The sequence below is a fragment of the Phalaenopsis equestris genome, unplaced genomic scaffold (assembly GCF_001263595.1).
Source record: "Phalaenopsis equestris unplaced genomic scaffold, ASM126359v1 Scaffold000107, whole genome shotgun sequence".
Taxonomy (NCBI): Eukaryota; Viridiplantae; Streptophyta; class Magnoliopsida; order Asparagales; family Orchidaceae; genus Phalaenopsis; species Phalaenopsis equestris.
Window position 1 is genome coordinate 6,659,877 of NW_018164549.1, and position 16,478 is coordinate 6,676,354.

At 38.9% G+C, this 16,478-nt stretch overlaps 1 protein-coding gene across 1 annotated transcript; it reads left to right on the top strand.

Annotated features, from left to right (window-relative positions):
- The first annotated feature begins 1,196 nt into the window (after positions 1-1,196).
- LOC110020868 lies at positions 1,197-2,714 on the top strand. The gene is made up of 4 exons (XM_020719138.1): positions 1,197-1,646; positions 1,744-1,929; positions 2,029-2,244; positions 2,318-2,714. Exons 1-4 carry the CDS (start codon positions 1,644-1,646, stop codon positions 2,555-2,557), a joined length of 645 nt encoding a protein of 214 aa, XP_020574797.1. The 5' UTR covers positions 1,197-1,643; the 3' UTR covers positions 2,558-2,714.
- Positions 2,715-16,478: the final 13,764 nt, after the last annotated feature.

The window sequence follows — 16,478 nt, forward strand, 5'->3', positions numbered from 1 at the left end:
AAATCTACTTAAAATAGTGCATATCATTCTCTATTTGACAACACTAATTATTACTATCAACTAAGTAGCAATCAGCTCAAAAATAATCAGAACAAATTGAGAATTTTGAGTTGGGGCGAGGATTCAGTAGTTTTGTATGGTTTGATTTTCAAATTAGCCAAATTGCAACATAAATTCAAAATCCAAAAAAGTAGATTGAAACTTTAGAAGATTTTCTTTAATTCCTTCTATGAACTTCTTGGAAGAGTATAAAAAGGTAATGATTATTTAAAAAAAAAAGGTGTTCTTGGGCACCATTGTTATCATGGTCATTATTGTTCTGAAATCTAAGTTTATATACATAAGATGTATGTGTTTATATTTGAATCCTCAACTGTGAGGCCTTTTTGGCATAATGTTATAATTTAGGAATATAAATCGGACGACATTGGGTTTTTGTCTCCTGATATCATATTTTAGGCTTATATGTATTAGATCACTTCTTATGGCATCTTTGCAATTAGCAGCACTATTATTATGATTGTTTGGTAGATATGATAATGCCCATAAATGTAGTAATGATAATATTTGTGATAATAGGTATGATAATGATGAAATACGAAATGATGTGACATGCATCATTTGTATTTTTAAAAGAATATTATTATATTATTAAATGTTATTTTTATAATTTTTTTTTAATTTTATTAATCATGATATTCACTGTTTAGTATGTATACATCTTATTTTTATATTTTTCTGAAATAGATTATTATTTCTCAAATATCAAATATATTGTTATGACTGTTGCAAACAACACTACTGCACACAGACAAAATAATCATTTATTCAGAAACAACTGCATCACAGCTGTTTTTAAACTGGAGAAAACAAACCGCCAGCCAATTTATCAGTATCAGCTTCTGCACAGCAGTTGTCAGTTGTTACCCCAAACAGACACTTAATCTGTGCAATGACTTAGTCTCCTAAAAATTGTGTTATACACATATTAAAGTAAAGGTCACCTCTTTGTGATAGATATGACGAAATCAAACCAAAAAAAAAAAAAAAAGAGCAGAAAAAATGTTGAGGAACAGAGTAGTGGAAATATGTCATTTTGCCCACTAGTTAAAAGGCATTTCAATGATGTCTTAAAGTTTAGCAATTGGGTAGAGTATGATTAGGACATGGCAATTATCCACAATCGTCAATGAATGATGCAGTTGGCGGCCAACAGTGTGGCCATACATGACAACAATGAATGAAGTAAGAAGCTGCAAACTTGCTTCTTGGAAGTTCAATAATACATATTTCAGAGGGGGCAAAGTGATAAATAATGGAAGTGGGTAGCCATAAAAATTAAAAGAGGTTTACTTGCAAACAAAGCATCTTGCGTGGGTCGGTCGCTGAGGCGAAGGGTTGGAACGGAGACTTTGAGCGGATAAGAACGACCGAACTCATCATCCTCCCTTCTCTTCCTACAAAACCTTCCCTTCTCCTGCTCGTTTTCTTTTGCTTCCTTTCTCCATTTTTCCCTGCTTCCTTAACAGAGAAAGGTTTCTGCTTTTCTCCATTTCTTATAGAACGGAAGAGACGCTCTGGACAAAAAGCTGGCGATTGATCAGAATTCCCCGCGCAAGGAGCTGAAGCAGTACAAGAAATCCATGGTGAGTTAACATAGGATGGCGCTTGGCTTACTAAGTTTATTTCCTTGGTTGAAATGATGTTTATTTTCTTCTCATCGGTATTGGATGGTCATCACAGGGGGTAGAGGATGAGAACAGGTGGCCGCCATGGCTGTCGCCTCTTCTTTCGACGAGCTTCTTCGTTCAATGCAAGCATCACACTGAGTCGCACAAGAGCGAGTGTAACATGTATTGCCTTGACTGCACGAATGGTGCGTTCTGCTCCCTCTGCCTCGCCTACCATCGCGACCACAGAGCAATTCAAGTCAGTCTTTTTTATTCTTTTCTCTGTCTCTGCCAATGCTCTTTTATGCTGCAAGCCTGCAACTGAGTGGAATTGGTTTAATCGTCTTGATGAATGCAGATAAGGAGGTCATCATACCACGATGTTATAAGAGTTTCTGAGATTCAAAAAGTTCTGGACATCAGCGGCGTGCAAACCTACATCATCAATAGCGCCCGCGTCGTCTTCCTCAACGAGCGGCCCCAGCCAAGGCCGGGAAAGGGCGTCACAAACACCTGCGAAGTTTGTGAGCGCAGCCTCCTCGACTCCTTCCGCTTCTGCTCTCTCGGCTGCAAGGTCACACCTTTCTCCCCCCTTCTATTACTACACATCTAAATCTTTTTTCTCTAAAAAGTTCATGGCTTTGCAGTTAGTCGGCACTTCTAATGACCCGAACATGAAGAAGAAGAGGACGAGGAATCGAGGAAATGCTACATCGGGTTCAGGGGAGTCCCACTCTGGTACGAGCCATGGCAGCGAAAAAAGCACAGTGGTGCAAAGCTTCAACCTTTCAGCTCTCTCGCCGACCGTTATTAGCTTCCGCGGCGCTAGGAGGAGGAAGGGCATTCCGCATCGTGCCCCTTTCAGTAGCCTTATCCTTGAATTTTAAAGAAGCTAGACAAAGCCCCAATAGCAGTTTCTCTTTACTGTGTTGTCTTCACCTATATATAAATATATACATGAGTTGGCTTCCAACTGGTCTGCACGCTTGTCTTTGTGGCGAGGAAGAAGAAGATGGCTTAGATAGAAAAGAAACGTTTTTTTTTTACCAGCAATGACTAATATTAAGTTTAATCTACTTCTTAGATTAGAGGTTGTGTACATATGTAAATATCAAGTGAGAAGTTGATATAGATGGAAAGAATGGATTTTTTCAGTTGGGATTGGGAGTAGAATAATCAGAATTTTGCTTTCAGCTCGTGGATAGATTCATGGCGGCGAAGTGGCCGTGGTCTTCCGATTTGGGGAAGGTGATTAATGGCGGCGCGGGGAGGGGGGGTGGCTATTAGAATACTGTGGACCGTTTGGCGAGTGTGCGTTTTGTTCCGCACGTGAGAAAACATTGTCCACGTGGCAGCTTATTGGTGGCTCCAGCTTTTGTTTAAAATGACAGGTGGGGTCCACGTGGCACCGTTTCTTTTCATCTCGCTCGGCAAGCGCGTCGGCCAGGTTAATCCCCCGCTAACATGCTTTCTATATTGCACCGGTCTTTCAGACCACGATGGTTACCACTAGACACGTGTAAATAATGGCGTTGTCTCTCTAGAAACACTGCATAAGTGCATGTACCGTGCGTTCCAGATGGAGTCAATGGGCACGTGCCGGATGCGTAAGTTAGTGCACCACTTGCAAAAGTTGGCCACCAGGTGAATCCCCAGATAGAATTACACTATATATATAATTGCTGAAATATACATACATCAATGTTAGTGCCAATTTGAAGGGAATGAAATACAATCTAAAACATTTGTAGAGTACTCATATTATAATATTGAATATTTTGAAGTTATTTGTTGTTTTTAAACTAAATGTAAGGGGTTTTGTTGTTGTTGTTGTTTGGTTAGAAGCATGAAGAGTTAAATATTCTACTATGTCATATTAAACATTGACCATCTGCTGATGATGTTAGGAAAGAAGATGTTTAGATTCAACTCATTTTAAGAAAGGCAGAGATGGATCTAAAAAAAACTAGCATATTGTATTAAAAATAATTTTAACTTATTAGAATAAAATGAAAATATGATCTTAATAGGATATAATGGAAAAAAAAAAGGTTCATGTAGCTGGCCCTACTTAGTGAGGAAGATTTGTTGTTGTTATTATTATTGAATTCAAGATTGTTGGTGAATCAAACACAAATAATATAGCTTAAAGTATGAATAAATAAGCAGAGAGGAGTGATGAGCAGTGATGAATAGTGTCTCTTTCATAAAATGATCTATATCTATAAGAGAATTGATAAAATGTAATATTACACTTTTGTCTCTGTTAAGAACGGGTATGCACAAAGGTATTTCTAATATTTTACATGTATAGTTAGTCATATAATCGTCTTCTGACTCAATTGACTAAGCTTAGTTGATTTTGAGTCGACGGGGTGTTCGGTCGACTGAGCTTTGTCGGTGTGGTCTGATTGATTGATCCAGCTTGGTTGGCTATTTTCAATCCTTGGTGAGGAGCCTTTAGTGTCTCCACGGGATAGTTGAACAAACTTTGTGGAACCAGGTCTTCCTTTGGATTGACTTTGCCAGGGGTTGACTATCTCATAGAGTGACTTTAATGTAGTTCGTGACTCAGATGTTTTTTTATCTCATCTTTTGTTACATGCTTGTGTCTGGATCATTCAGTCATATTCTTGTTAGCCAAGTGACTATTTGATGTATATTGGGAACCAGGTCTTCCTTAGGATTATTCAGTCATATTAGTCCGTTTTGGCCTGGTTGGCTTAGCTCATTTAGTCAGGTGGCTCTACGATCTCCTAACATTGGGCTTGTCCTTATCGTACTCTTCCCCTATTGACCTTCAAATCTCTTTAAAAAAGGCGCTGACAACTTTTTGATGTATAATTCCAAAAAAAAATCAAATTTTAAAAAAAAATTGTTTATAAAATATTCTTTAAGGTTTACATAAACTAACACTTAATGTTTTATTTTTCATTAAAATAAAAAATAAAAAACCCTACATTTCTAATACATTTTTATAGATACTTGTGTGCATAATCAAATTATGCAGCTTCATTTCTAGGTATATAGGCCTGCACCGTGAATAATAATACTATTAGCTTAACACAAAAGACCAAATATTGAACCAGCAAGTAGAGTACTATTTTATAATAATTTCTTTCATACATGAACTAGTAGATATATTTACACACATTTGAGCATACAGATAAAGACAAAAATTCAACTAACATTAAAGTCAAGAACTATATATTCATGAATTAGTGTCCGGTTTGGGCATGAGTGTGCTTTCAAATTTAACTATTAGAGCAACACAAAATTCCATTTAACAAAATGTTAGCTTACATACCACTAAGTTCTAAACTACTCACATATCTAACAACTAAATTTTAATTTTTACATACATACAACCTTTTGCATGAAAAGATGTATGTCATTTGTAAAATTATCTTTATCCTCATGGAATACATGACAAGTAATTTTTTTGTACAACAAAACATCTTCCTTTGCTTCGTGATGGCTTTTATCTTGTTTGAATGTTCTACAAGTTAATTGCGAACCCAAATAAGAAGGCAAAGAGTGATGGAAACCCAACAATCAGTATTATAACTAAACCCAAGAAATCATGTTTGATGTAGAAAGAGCACCAAAGCTCACATCTTACTCCTCTTTTTGCTCTTATGGGTAGAAAAAAACTCAATAAGAAAAAATATGAAGCATGGCAAAAAAAGCTATATCATGATACAAAATTGAAAAACAAATAAAGGTTGACAGTCATAGGTTGACCGCCATCAAATTGCTTCTTTGGTAGGTCAAGCTCAATTCCCCTGACCCTTCTTGGAAAATTCAAGGAACACAGAACAAAGACTCTCACCAACATCATTCTCACTTGTACTAATTTTCACAAAAATCAAAATCTTTAATTCTCCATTTACATGGCTCATTCCAAGCAATATTACGGTCAATGCAAAATAAATATTACTTTTGATGCAGTTGTTGTGCCCATCCAGCACTGATGCAAACATATCTAAATGCTTGAGCAAAGCAACAAAAATTTGACAGCTCACTTCAAACCTATTGTTGCTTGGATGGATTGCAATGAGGTATTCTAACCTATTTAGCCCTTTTTGTTAAATGAACAACAAATATTTATAGTTATCTGAAAACCACCTTCATTTTGAGTATGGGCACCAAATGAACAATTCCTCCTTCCAAAAGTGATTTGATTAAAGTGTGGTGCTTTAATTTGTGCGAGTGAAACATGTTGCAAATAAAGGTTTTGAAAAGATGCATACGCATCAATTTGTATAAATGGTGGGAGATTTTTATGTGTCACCACACACCACAAAACTTTTGTTAGACTTCTATCTAGAAGATTAGGCGACATTTTGAAGAATAATATAGATAATGCAACATTCATGAGGATGAAAATCCTCAAAACATGGAAGGACTACAAAAGAGGCTAAAAAGCAAGAAAGATTGTCGCAACGCATAGCCATCTGGTACTAGCTCCTTCCTTGATGGAAAGTAGCATTGATACGAGCTGCTGAAACGAAAGAGGTATCACATGCACCACTCCTCCTTTTCAAAGGTGGGCATGCGGTAGACGTCCAATAGAGACATGGTTCGCACAACAGAAGACAGTAGCAAAATGACTCTCAATTCAAAGAGCTAAAGGTAACTCCTTAAATGGAGTCAGAACAGGTATAGAAACGTGAAGCATAACATGCTACTAAATTTGTAGCAATCTATTCCTAGTTCTCTTGGCCTTCCTACCTAATCAAAGGACAGGTGGATCCTGAGGGTAACCGGAATAGAAAGAGAGTTGAGATAAAAGTCACAACGACGATAGCAGAGACAAACCAACTACTAATTGAAGACTCACCTGCCTATGATAGTGAGATCTGTGAGAACACGGAGGCACTGGTGTGGAAAAGACAGTCAAGTGCTGTGTCGCATCGCTATCGAGCGTCGGCCTTTCTTTGCAAAAGAAGCGGAAGCGACTAGAGCTATTGCAACAAAAACAACTCGATATGCACAACTCTCCTTTTAAGGAAGGAGGGCACGAACAAATGCCTCAGAGGGCATAGAAAAAACTCAATATGCATGTCTCCCCTTTTAAGGGGGAGGGCACAGACCAAACGTCTCAGAGGACGTAGGATTACGTAAGGTAATCCCATAAGGGTGCTAGGAAGAAACAAAATGAATGACCCCTTCAAGAGCACAGAAAACGCTCGGAGAGAAGGGAAAGGGTTCCCCTGGCGGTAGCTAACGTATCCATCTTCTTGCTCTTACGTGTCGCGGGGCAAAAAGGGACAACGATCAAAAATAGGGAAAGGTTAAGAAAACCGATCATAAAGTACAATGACATCGATGCATACAATAATGCAGCAATCGAACTGTCAAGGGAGAGAGAAGGGGCAGAACGCATCGAGTTGCCACCCCTAGCATATAATGCATAGACTGAAAACCAAGGTCTCACAAAAGGGCTCAACTTTGACTCGAAGGAAGAAAACCAAGTCACGATAATATGAGCGAAACTCCTAGTACGGAGAGAGGTTATAGCCTAGAAGCGAAGCTTAAAGTATGGAGAGAGAGACTCTTCCCCAATGGAGTCGTTAGATTGTTTCCGTTCATTTTTTGTTTTTTTTAAAGGAGTCGTCAGCTTGTCGATCATCGTATGCTTCCCTTATTCGAATAAATCTCCCTCCCAAATCATACCGGTAATTCGAAGAGGAAGAGGAGAGGAACAAGAGGAGAGGAACTGAATAAAAAGGGACATACGATAAAATGACAAACAAGAGAAAAAGCTAAACCTCGCAAGGATAGGTCAAGCATGTACGACCAAACAAGATCGTGCGGAGGCACCTTGGACCGATATCCGTGAAAGAAATATCTACGTAGGCTACCCATAACCAGAGAGTCAGGTGTATGTACCTGTTCTAGGGTCAAGAGCACTCCCAAAGGAACGTGTTCCTACTGGTTAATTACATTTTTAGGGATACACAAGAATACTTTTGATAAAAGGAGTTTTGCTTTATATTATTATAGACCAGAGGTATAGGTAATCCAAGGAAGGTTATTCCATGTGGGAAAGTCCCGATGCTTCAAAGCTCTCACTAAACTATTGGGCAGAGATTGAGTCTCTCACATCCCAAATGAATAGCGGCTCATCGACATATGAAGCACCCAGAATAACCTAAATCATCTTAATGGGGATATCCCAACACGTCAGAGGACAAATTATTGTATCTTAAATAGGCGACAACTCATCTGCATCGGGTCATCAAAATGATATCGACGAAGTCAAAGGAGCAACAACGCTCAAAGGGGCTCAAAAAAAGGAAGGTAAAGTGATCCTAGAACGTAGAGGTAACTAGGTCGGGGTACACAGCTACCAGGACCCTAAGTCTATTCGATCGTGAAGGTAGTCGACCTAATACGTCCTGAGATCCCTAGTCAGCAATTCGTAAATTGCATCATCCACGGGAAACTTAGTAGCCCTAAGGTCAAAGATAGAAAACTATATCCTATAGTTAAAATCTAGAGATCCAAGAGATGGGACTTACACCTGATAGTGGTAAAGATGCCTCAGGAAAGAAAGAGAAGTGGAGGTTCAGCTACAATGTTGGAAATGCTCCAAATAAAAGGTCTTACACCCCATTTTGGTCGAGGAGTCTTCTAACACCCTAGGCACACTAGACAACCACCTATATAAAGGTATGATGGGTCAGATGGGCTGGAGAAGCACTGGGACTCCTCCTCAAGACATGCAAATATGAATGCAATTATCTAAAGCGATCCTTAAGTATTGTGGAGACCCTATTAATATATGCATGAAAGTAAAATTGTAATTTTAAATCCTGAATATTTTAATCCTAAATTTTAATTATCTTGAATATTTTATTTATGATTTTTTAGAAAAATTAGGATTTTAAGTCATAAAGAGCCTATATTGCATCATAAAATCTCAAGTCACAGAAAGAAACAATGAAAAACAATTCATGCAAGTGTAGGCACGCAACATGATGCAAAAAGCAAAAAAAAAAAACAAGCCAAATAAAATAATAAAAGGCCGATGTCGCTATGCTGGAAACATATCCCAGAAAAGAAAAAGAGTGGTCGAACTTTGCATATGCATGTCCGGTCCTAATTCTATGCATCAATATAAAATACATAATTAAGATACGGGGCACGAGCATCTGCTCCTAGTCCCCTCCACGTGATTCTCTTGCTAAATGCCTAGGAACTCGTGCTCGTATCTTATTTCTGCTACAGGACTCTTCTAGAATCTAAAAAGTACATAGGAAAAGAAAAGACTTGGTTCTGCATGAAAACAAGTGTTGGTGGGAAAGCTCACATGCATATAACGTATAATGAACCATACCTTAAAAGTGAGGGAGCTAAGTAGATCTGCAAACAAAAGGGTCATAAATCATCACATGCTCTCCCATAATAGTATATGTGTATGTACATAGAGGCATGACTCCCCACAGGAAAGTGCCCTAACACACTACCATACATATGCAACATGTATTCACACCACAAGCACAATACAAAAAATAAGATGTCTAACTAAGGCAACCAATCCAGTAGAGAACAATAGTCAGGCATCAAAAATACTACCTCAGGCATCAAAAATTCAGGCATCAAAAATACTACCTAACACCCTAAATCCAAGCCTAGCACACCATCTAATGAAAGGTGCAATAGCCTAGTATCTAAGTGTAGTGTAAGTCTGGATATAGTATGAATTTGACGGATCGCCATACCAACCCCATTCTAAAGATTCAAAGGAGCTAAAGGGTGTCACAAAGAGGGGTGACACGAGTTAGATCCATTAGATCCTTAGAACAGTCATACTCATGTCATTTCCAATGACTTAACTTGCATTGTGCACCGGGATCCACCCAGCAAGCAATGCTCATTAAGGCATCGCGACCGACACGGGGTCACTCTTCTAACGAGTAGGACAAGTCATCGATGAATGGGAAAAACAGACAATCATGCAGAAAACCCACATTGTGACTGCTCGACTGAAGTACATGACAATCATAATGGGCGCTAAAAGGGTGAACACACATCATAAAAATGAATGCAATATTGTTACATGCAACATGACACACACAAACGAGATGAAGGCTACATGTGAGTTTGCATCAAGTAAAATGATACATATAAAGATGATTTACACCTTACCCGAGAGGCACTCACTGAGTACACATGCAAACATGTAAGATATGCAGAAGACATATAACAAGTGCATAAAAGTGGTGAAGGCAAGTATGTCATGAAGGAAGTGGCTTAGAAAGGACAGACATGTCATAGCGGCAGCGACCTAAGAGATGAGCATGCTAAGGAGGCAGTGACCCAGAGATGAGCATAACATAACGGTAGTGACCCGAAAAAAAGAGTATGTCGAGGAGGTAGTGATAAAAAAATGAGCATATTTTGGAGCAATGACCCGAACAAAAAAGTATGTCGATGAAGCAGTGACCCGGAGATGGACATACCGTGACTGCAGTGGCTCAAACAAATGACTAAGTCAAGGAGGCAGTGACCTGACAGATGGACATACCGTAGCGACAGTTGCCCGGACAAAAGGGTATGCCGAGAAGGTAGCGACCCGAAGATGGGCATACCATGACAGCAGCAGCCTGACAAATGTGCAAGACAAATAAGTGATAGTGCTCATGCAAACGAACACACGGGATATGATGCAACACGCAAGCAGACCAACATGTGCATGCACAAAAACATGCAATATGATGCTAAAGCATACAAATATGCAAGTGATCGATCAGCGGAGCTATGACGGCCAATCAGATTGAAGAAGTGGGTGAATCAGTTTGGGGTAACAAATCTGACCTAAAAGAGTGGATGATCATCTCGGGATAGTCAATCGAATCCAAAGTGGGTAATCGATACATAGCGGTCGATCAAACCCAAAAGCTAGGGTGATTGGCCTGGGACGACTGATCAAACCCAAAAAAGGATTGGGGATCAATTTAGGGCAACTGGTCAACCCAAAGTGCTTATAAGATCATGCAAACATGTCACATATGACAACATGCAAACAATGAAATAAGATGGTTTGTGCACATGCAATGAAAACCAAACAATCGACGAAACGTCAAACTCATCCTAACGACCTCACGTAGGAAACCAAGGATGACACCTTTGGATTTGCGGCATCACCGCCTCCAGCTTTGGTGTGGCAATGTGAAGGGTTTCCCCCTCTAATTTCTCATATAGGAAACTCTCCACCGTTCTTAGGGCGAACTGGCAATAAAGCTTTTTCCGCTTTACGAACACCGACATCTTATAGAACGGACTAGCTATAAAGCTTTTCCCATCCTCTAAAATTAAACTCAACTAATCTCTCCAAGGGAGATTAGGAGAGCCAAAACTATGGGAAATTGGGATTCCAACTCGGTGGGGTTAAGACCTAAGGCTCACAACAGGGAATCACTCGGCTTTTGTACAGAAGTGGCCAACACATGGGATTCCTACTCTACGGCTCCCTCTAAGAAATCAACGACCAAAAAAACCCACACACGTAGACAACACTAAAACCTAGGGCCAGCTAGGAGTTTAGAAAATTTCACCACCATGATGGTTGCAGACGTGCTCTATTCTCACGTTTCTGGCAAACCCCGACGGTGCTCTGGTCCACTCGACGACGTACCTCGTAAAAATGAAAGGAACAATGAAAAGAGCCAATGAGTGAGGGCAAGAGGTATGCAAAGTAACTAAAAATAATTAATTTTTACCTATAAAAATATAACCAAAACATACATTCAAGCAGTAGTCGGACATCGCCCTTTGCGTCATAACACGGTCCTCCCCATGCACACAGTCAAAGCCGTGAGGAGGGAGAGGCAACAAGGGGCGGGGGGGGCACAGACGGTAACAAGGTGTAGGAAAGCCACTGACCGAGGAGGCAAAGCTGCGACATGTTTTATATCTCACGCAAAGGAGAGTGACTAAGGCCGGCAGGATCTGGACACCGACGTCGAGACAGGCCAACGGGATGTCGCCGATAAGGACTGAAAAAGGAGGCACTTCCAAAGTGAGAGGAGGTGCGGCCAAAGTGGGATAGAGACTCCTTGCTCTCTCTCTCTCTCTATCTCTTTCTCTCGGGTAAGACTTTGGCTGAGGAAAAAGTCGGTGATGTAAGGGCTTCAGGTAGGCAACAGCGTCGTGGGTCACCGATGTGGTAAGTCGACGGGTGGAGAAGGATTGGTCGGCCAAGATGAAATAAAAGATGCAACGGGTTCGTCGACAGCTGGAGGAGGAGATGAAGAGGATTGAGACGGCCAACGTCAGAGAAGAAGCTGCGATTGGTGGCAAGATTGACCGGCGAAGGGGTGAGCGAGGCGAGGAGGAAGGGTTCGTGAATAGCGAGGTGACGGCACTAGGTTTTGCATTCAGGCAGAGCTGGGCATAGCGATGGATTATGTAGGAATAAATAATAATAATAATATTATTATGATAATAATAATTATTATTAATTTAGTAAGCCCCGCTCATTTTGGCTTAGACGTGCCATAATTTTGAATGAAGATTCTCCCTAAATAAAATGGATGTTTCGGACATGCTAGCGCAGTTCGTTTCATCATCTAGGGTTGTTTGGACCACTTTTTGGCGATCGGGCTAAAAATGATAATTTGCATATTTTTAGCTTGTACGCGAAGCCGTGGCGAAATGGATGTCCTGCCTAAGTGAAATCGACGTTTCAGACGCAATTGCTTGGTCCGTTTAGTCGACCGGGGTCATCTGAATAAGCTCGTTGACATACGAGCCAATTCGAGTTAGTTTCCCGCGTGCAGTGCGATGAGTAATATTCGTTGACCTGATCGGAGTCGTCCGACAAACAAAATACCGACCGACCTTCGCCTAAGCAACAGCCAAACCCTAGCAGAATGACTCTGACTACGTGTCTGTTGACCTCACTTTTGGTTGAGATTTAGTTTTCCCTCTTTAGTAGCCTAGGGTGTAGCTATAGGTCTTTCCTGTTGACTATTCCTAGAAATCTAGAAAAGGAACTCTTACCATTAGAAACTCTAAACTCTTTCTTGCTCAACTTGAAGTTGCATATATTGGTCCTAAACTCCTGCACTTAGTAGGTGGGATCAATATGACGGATCTCAAGAGGAGTCCCCATAGGACTGCTTGACTTTAGGGTTGACTCTGGGTGTTGGTATGGAGTTGGTTCACTCACTTGAACTCACTTTCACTCACAATCACTCACAATCCTAAACCCAAAATTGTTTACTTTGATCCATTGATCTTTTAGGAAACTCATGTAGTTGGTCCCCTAGACCCACTAATCCTAGGCTAGGGTTTAGCTAAAACCACTACATAGAGGACCCAAATGGGGATTTCATTGGTTCATAGCTCATATAAGGTGGTTGGTACACCAATTCTACCAAAGTGTCCAATTTGGCCTTTTGCCCCTAAATCCACCCAAATTACCTAAATACCCTTGAAACCCTAAATTTGGTCAAAATCTCAAATTCACCCAAAATACCCAAATTTGTTCAAAAATCATCTCAACCCATTTCAAAATACCCAAATTGCCCAAAACCACCCAAAAATTCCAAAATTACCAAAATACCCCCAAATTTGCCAAAATTACAAAAATAACCTTGACACCCCAAACTTTCCAAAAACATCCAAAATCACTTCAATTGTCTTTAAAACCAGTTTGGACCATCCAATTGGACACAATTTGACATTGGACACAATTTGGGACCATCCAATTGGACACAATTTGACCAATTTGACCATTTTGACCAGAACCTCCAAATTGCCTTTAAAGGCTCAATTTCCCCAAATTCACCTCAAATGTCCATCAATTTCTCCCTAAATCTGCTCAATCCTAAACTCAATTCATATTTCATTTGACCAATCAAAACTAAATCCAAGCCCAATTGGCCCATCCTTTGAGCTCAATTTTGATCTAATTCAAAACCCCGAATTTTAACCATATGGTCTAATCTCACCTAATTGAACCCCATAGCCAAATCAATTTGCCCTAATTTGAATCCTAAACTCTTCATAGAATTCCTATACACCAAATTTGAAATTAAATTGACCTTGGTGAAACCTCAATTTCACTTAATTTTAACCCAAGTCCAAAAATCCTCAAATTTGCCCCAAATTGGCCATACATCCAAATTCTACAAAATTAAAGGCCTTAACCCCAAAATTGACACCCAATTTATGTTGAAAAATCTTCATGATATTCCTATAGGCTATTCTCAACCATCAATTTGGACTTAGCCCAACCTTAGCCCAACCTAGATCAAAGTCTAGTCCATTTTGCCCAAATTGACCAAAATGCCAAAATCCTTCAAATTGAGCTTCCAATTGAACTTAAAATGACTTCAATCCTTCACCAAAAATTTTCATGACAATCATCTACATAATTTTTATCAATCAATTGGGCTCAAAATTCATGGCTAGTCTAACCCAAACCCAACCTTTGACCATTTGGACCCAAATTGGACCCATGCACTAAAATTAACTTAGCCATCATAAGGCCACCAAATTGATGACTCCACAGCCACTAAGCTCCCCCTTTGGACCAGGCTAAACCATACTTAGCCCACCCTAGATGAGCCATGGACTAAAGGTCCCCTAAATCAAGGGATTTGTTTCTTAAATTGCTTAAGCAAAAGATATCTTTGTCAAAACCTATCACCAGCCCAAATTAATTGTTGTGACAGATTCCTCTGAGGTTCCTAAGCCACCTAAGCACCTCCCCTGCCATAGTTAGCCACCCTAGTCACCGAAGAAGCCAAAACTGAGAGCCCCTATGCTTAAATTCAAACCCAATTTCACCCATCAAATGTGTTTAGCCTTGTTTGGTGTTTAGCATCTTGAAATCCTCCACCTCAGCTCCACATTGCACCCAATTGAAGGCCAGAACAACCACCCTAGATTGTTTTACTTAAACCCCTCCTCCATAGCTTTAAAGGCGATTAAAAAAATCTTCTTCAAAGAACTCTGTCAAAACTGTTTCCAGAGCTCCTCCAAGACACCCTAACCCCATTGCAACCATCCTTTGGTCATCTTCCCCATCACTTAAACTCAATTTTTGAGCTTAAAATTAGGGAAAATTTGGCCTTCCAAAAAAACTCCCCCAAACCCTAAATAGATTTGCTCCTGAGCTTCACCAGAGTAAGAGAGGAAGATCCCCATCAAAATCCCCATATGTTGAGCCCTCTAACCTATCCCTAGACCAAGGCCGCTCCACCCTTTGATTGAACTCATACATGGAGCCTTCACTAGAGGAAATAAACACATCCACGAGGTTTACCAAACTCCACTGAAGCTTCCACAAGCACACAATCGAGTCCTAACCTCTTAGGCAAAGGTATAGCTCATTAACCCTAATTTTGGGCTCGGTTTTGTCTTTTGTGAAGAAAACTTGCAATTCATAGTAATGTAACCGTTTAGATATACTCGTCTTGAGTAGATGAAAGTGTAGGAACAAACCTGAAGTGATTTGGTTGAGTCTAGGCTGAGATATTATGGTTTAAAGTTGGATGGTTCACGGGTTTTTGGCTATCAGGGACGATGACAGAGAACAGTTTGATCGAGCGTGTATTGGGTGGACGGACGAAGGAATGGAACACGAACCGCGGGTCGAGTCAGCACTGAGGTGGATGGCGGCGCCAAAATAGAAGACGCCGCATGGAGCTTCGGAACCACCATAGGTTGACGCGGCGCTGCATGACTTAAGTAGAAAAATAAGTATTTTTTTATTTATTTAAATACCAATAAATCTAAAAATGCATAACTTTTCATAGAAAAATCATAAAAATAAAATAAAAATATTCACTTGCTCAGTGAATAGATGAGATTAATGTAGACTAAAAATAAAAATTATTTGACAAACATATGATTTTTAATTAATTAAATACCCTCTGAGGTATTTCAACTCTCCATGATTAAGGAGTGCTCACCATGGCTTGAGATTTTTAGGGTTTATTCCTTATCATAGAGGGGATGTTCTCTGATTTTTCCAAATTCAGAGAGCATCTATATACTTCTAACACTAATTTTTAAGCTAGGGTGACCATTTTGGCTTATTTTAATTATATAAATCAAAATATGACTTGGAAAATTATGAGAATAATTTTAGTAGGTTTCTAGTGGTCAGAGAAATCTAGGAAAAATATTGTGATGCTTTGAACTATTTTGTATATTTCTATACTTAATTAAATGTAAATATATTCCATAAATTTATGTAAATTAAACATATATCAAAATTTGACAAAATCAATCCCAAATTGTTCATAAAAATCATATCTACCCATTGTAAAAATTTCAAAATTATTTGACTTGGTTTAAGCACTAAAGTTGATTTTCTAAGAAACCTTATATTTTATTTTCTAAGAAACCTTAAAGAAACCTTATATTTTTTGTACAAAAAATAATTATAATAAATTAAATACACTTAGGAAAATTGTGGAAAGTGGTTTTCTGAGTTCCTTGTGATCAGAGGCACTTAGAAAAAATATAAAATATTTTTGGTAAAATACTTGATTTTTTAGCCATATTTTGGATTTAAAATATTAAGAATAATAAAAAATTTTCAAAAATATTAAAATATTTCAAAATGTACCTAATTGTTATCTGATCATTTGGGACTCATTAAAATATTTTTCGTAATTTTTCTAAGTTAAAAATAAATTTTAAAAGCTTAAAAATGAATTTTCCTTATTTTCCCATTAAAATAATTATATTAAATGAATTAAAAATCACAAAAGTATAAGATTTGACTCTCTGAGTTTTCTAAACTTAGAGAAGTCTATTAAAAATATAAAAATAATTTTT

Coding starts and splice junctions, on each gene's coding strand:
- LOC110020868 (XM_020719138.1), top strand. Junction 1,930..2,028: donor GCGACCACAGAGCAATTCAA/GTCAGTCTTTTT, acceptor TGATGAATGCAG/ATAAGGAGGTCATCATACCA. Junction 2,245..2,317: donor TCTGCTCTCTCGGCTGCAAG/GTCACACCTTTC, acceptor ATGGCTTTGCAG/TTAGTCGGCACTTCTAATGA.